The 1,228-nt window shown below is 57.2% G+C and overlaps 1 protein-coding gene across 1 annotated transcript in view; it reads left to right on the top strand.

Annotated features, from left to right (window-relative positions):
• The first annotated feature begins 353 nt into the window (after window positions 1-353).
• The window catches only part of PPP1R16A (protein phosphatase 1 regulatory subunit 16A), a 37,081-nt gene continuing 36,206 nt past the window's right edge, over window positions 354-1,228 (top strand). Inside the window, exon 1 of the mRNA XM_015824973.1 lies at window positions 354-606. Within this exon, the coding sequence (XP_015680459.1) occupies window positions 354-606 (253 nt within the window). The remainder of the gene's footprint in view (window positions 607-1,228) is intronic.

Below are 1,228 nucleotides of genomic sequence, written 5' to 3'. Positions count from 1 at the left end.
CCTACTTCAGCTGGAGCCCCTCGCCCTGCCTGAGTGGTGGGCAGCAGCCAAAGTGTCCCCCCCCCTCAGCCTCCCAGGGACCCTTCTGGGCCGCTTCCCGAATCCTTCTTTTCGCGGGTGCCCGTTTCCGTCGGGAAGGTTGGCACCACCTGTAGAGAGAGGCTCACCTGACTTGATTTAAAAACCAGATTTCGTCCACATTGGTGAAGATGCCCAGTCAGCAGCCCGGGTGTCGCCGTCTTCTTGCCGAGCTCCTCTGAAGACTTCCCGCCCCTTCCCCGGCCTGCCCCAGCCCATCATTCCCAAATGCTTTTAACGGCGCATCGCAGGTGAGCCTCTGCGGTCGGCCGGGCATGGCGGACCACCTGGAGCTGCTGGCTGAGATGCCAGCGGTTGCCCGGATGGGCACCCAGGAACGGCTCAAGCACGCCCAGAAACGCCGCACCCAGCAGCTGAAGAAGTGGGCCCAGCTTGAGAAGGACGGGCAGGGCAAGAAGGCCAAAGGGGGGGAGAAGAAGAGGCGGAGGGCCGCCAAGGAGACCAGGGTGGTCTTCCCTGAAAACGTCCAGCTTCTGGAGGCCGCCGGCCGCAACGATGTGGAGGAAGGTAGGTGTGTGTGTGTGTATGTGGGGGGGTGGAAACGGGCCTTTTTTTTTTTTGCAAGGGTGTTGAGACAAGATTGTTCCAAGGGTATCCCGAAATTTGTGCACCAGACAAAGTCGCCTTTTGGCCCGGTGGATGCATTTGGAAGGAACAAATATTCTCCTTTATCGATGTCTGCTGCAAGCTCTGTATGGCAGGGGTAGTCAACCTTGGCTCTTTTATGACTCGTGGACTTCAATTCCCAGAATTCCTGAGCCAGCTTTGCTGCATAATGGGCAGAGGAAGAACAGTAGTAACAGAATAGCAGAGTCGGAAGGGACCTTGGAGGTCATCTAGTCCAGCCCCCAGGGCTCAAGCAGGAGACCCTATACCAGGGGTAGGCAACCTTGGCTCTTTTATGACCAGTGAACTTCAACTCCCAGAATTCCTGAGCCAGCATGGGGGAAACTTTGGCCCCCTGATGACTCGTGGACTTCAACTCCCAGAATTCCTGAGCCAGCATGGGGGAACTATGGCCTCCTTGATGACTGGTGGACTTCAACTCCCAGAATTCCTGAGCCAGCATGGGGGAAACTATGGCCCCCTCATGACTCGTGGACTTCAACTCCCAGAATTCCTCAGCCAG

Source organism: Protobothrops mucrosquamatus, unplaced genomic scaffold (genome assembly GCF_001527695.2).
Source record: "Protobothrops mucrosquamatus isolate PMUCROS unplaced genomic scaffold, P.Mucros_1.0 scaffold2435, whole genome shotgun sequence".
Taxonomy (NCBI): domain Eukaryota; kingdom Metazoa; phylum Chordata; class Lepidosauria; order Squamata; family Viperidae; genus Protobothrops; species Protobothrops mucrosquamatus.
This window is presented reverse-complemented; position numbering and strand designations above follow the sequence as displayed.